General features: G+C 51.6%; 1 protein-coding gene across 1 annotated transcript; it reads left to right on the top strand.

The window, feature by feature from the left end:
• Nucleotides 1-885: 885 nt before the first annotated feature.
• On the top strand, nt 886-1704 carry LOC119299923 (putative cyclin-F1-1). The gene has a single exon (XM_037577036.1). The coding sequence runs from the start codon at nt 886-888 to the stop codon at nt 1702-1704; it is 819 nt and encodes a 272-aa protein (XP_037432933.1).
• Nucleotides 1705-2139: the final 435 nt, after the last annotated feature.

Here is a 2139-nt window from a genome sequence, read left to right as displayed (position 1 = left end):
TGCTTTTCTCAAGGATGTAGCTGTTCTGATCCTGAGCTCCCATGAGCTCGAGTGAACAATTTTTTTTTTTGAAAAATAATTCAAATAGTCCTGTTTTTCTGTGTGAAACTTTGGGAAATATTTTCATCTTGCAAAAATTCATCACCATATGACATTCGTGGAAAATGTGGGGAAAAAAACAAAATCGATGCTCCAAAATGTTATTTTCAAATGCATTTTGGAGCATCGATTTTTTCTGCCACATTTTACACGAATGCCATCTAGTTATGAAAATTATCAAGCTATGAAAGCATTTGTCAAAGTTTCACATAATTTTTTTAATTATTTTTATTTTACTGTTCACCCGAGCTCATGTGAGCTCGGGATTAGAACATCACTTTCGTTTTCTCAAGAACTATTGCACTACACTAGATGGTATTGACAAAAACACTATTGGATGGTACTCCGTACGTACTATCGTTTTGAGCTCATTTCTGACACACGTATAGCGGCGCAATGGTCGACGGCAGCCGTGCACGGTAGAAACACGAGTGTCCAACAAGCTCATATATCCTGAATTGCGTGACATGTGGACCTGGTGCATTACGTCGACTATAGATGCCAAAATGGCTGCACACACACCCTTGTATTGACGCCATGCAATAACATGCAGCTCAGAATAAGAACAAAAAATCAAGAAATAATGCAAGTCCGAGTCGGTACGAGAATTCCGAAACCGAAACGTCGTGGATCTCAAACCCGGTCAGAATACTTGCTTCCCATCGATAAATAGATGGCGCAATGCGATAGCCAAAGCCCGCTTTCCTTCGTCGGCTGTGGAGAGACAACTTTCCTTCCACCATCGGCGACGACTCGACTGCCATCTCCCAAGTCGCTGCGTGGCCAATGCTGCTCCAGCCGATGAACGACCCGCGGCAAGCCGCCGTCCCGGCCGTTCATCCCGTCTCTTGGGTCATGGGCGCCCGACGGGAAAACCTGGGGCTCAAGTGCGCGGATCCCTACCAGCCCGACGTCGACGCCGACCTCCGGGCCAAGGAGAGGGAGCCCAGGGAGCACCCTGACGCCGACTACATGTCCAAGATGCAGCAGGGCCACCTGAGCCCGTCCATGCGCGCCGAGCTCGTGCTCTGGATGGACGCCTTCGCCCGCCAACTCGGCGGCCTCCCGGAGGGCACGCTCTGCCGCGCCGTCGCCTACCTCGACCGCGTCCTGTCCGTGCGCCCCGTGCCGGCCCACGACGAGGCGCTCCAGCTCGTGGCCGCCGCCGCCGTCTCCCTCGGCGCCAAGCACGAGCGGTCCTCCGGCGGGCGGAGGCTCGACGCCCAAGTTGTCGAGGCGTTCCTCGGGACCACTGTGCACGTGGTGGAGGAGATGGAGTGGGAGCTCTTCATGGATCTCGGCTGCGCCATGGACGGCCCGACCGCGTACACCTTCGTCGAGCACTTCACGAGGTTCTTCCAGCGGGAAGACGAGCTCCTGGTGAGGTCCCTGGCGCTTCGGCTAGTCAACCTGACGTTGCCGTTTTTCGGGTTCGTTGGACGGATCCTGCCGTCCGCCATGGCTGCATCGGCGCTGTTCCTCGCCAGGCAGATCCTCGGCGTGCCGTTGAGCGACGATCTAGAGGAGGTGACGGGGTACAAGGCGGTGGACTTGATGGGTTGCATATGTGCCTTAGAGAAGCTGCTTCCTAGGAAATTTTCCTAATCTGTAAATGACGTGCTACAAGGCCATGGATGAACTGTGCGTGCGATCGATGCGCCTTTGCAGATGTCGTTATTTTTTAACCCTAATCCAGACAATGTAAGTAGATGCGATTACTGCATGTATCATGGATGAACAAAAATCGTATTCTTTATGGGGATGTTTATAGGAATTTAATTAGTTACACGATGGAATTCAAAATTAAGTCCGACCTCTCCGTTGTCATTCATTATACTGCCTGTGTGATATGAGTCTCAAATTTTGATAAGTGTAAGGGTGTGTTTAGTTTTTGTCACGGGATGAAACCGTAATGGGCCGGACCCATCCCACGGACCATTCTCGCATTTGGTTCGTCTCAGGAACAAGAACCCACCGGTTCCGGGAACGGCATATTCTCCCATATTCCCGAACCCTTGAAAATGAGCGGATCACGCGGAA

The sequence above is a fragment of the Triticum dicoccoides genome, chromosome 5A (genome assembly GCF_002162155.2).
Source record: "Triticum dicoccoides isolate Atlit2015 ecotype Zavitan chromosome 5A, WEW_v2.0, whole genome shotgun sequence".
Lineage (NCBI taxonomy): Eukaryota > Viridiplantae > Streptophyta > Magnoliopsida > Poales > Poaceae > Triticum > Triticum dicoccoides.
The sequence above is the reverse complement of the archived record's forward strand: the minus strand, read 5'-3'. Positions and strand labels throughout refer to the sequence as shown.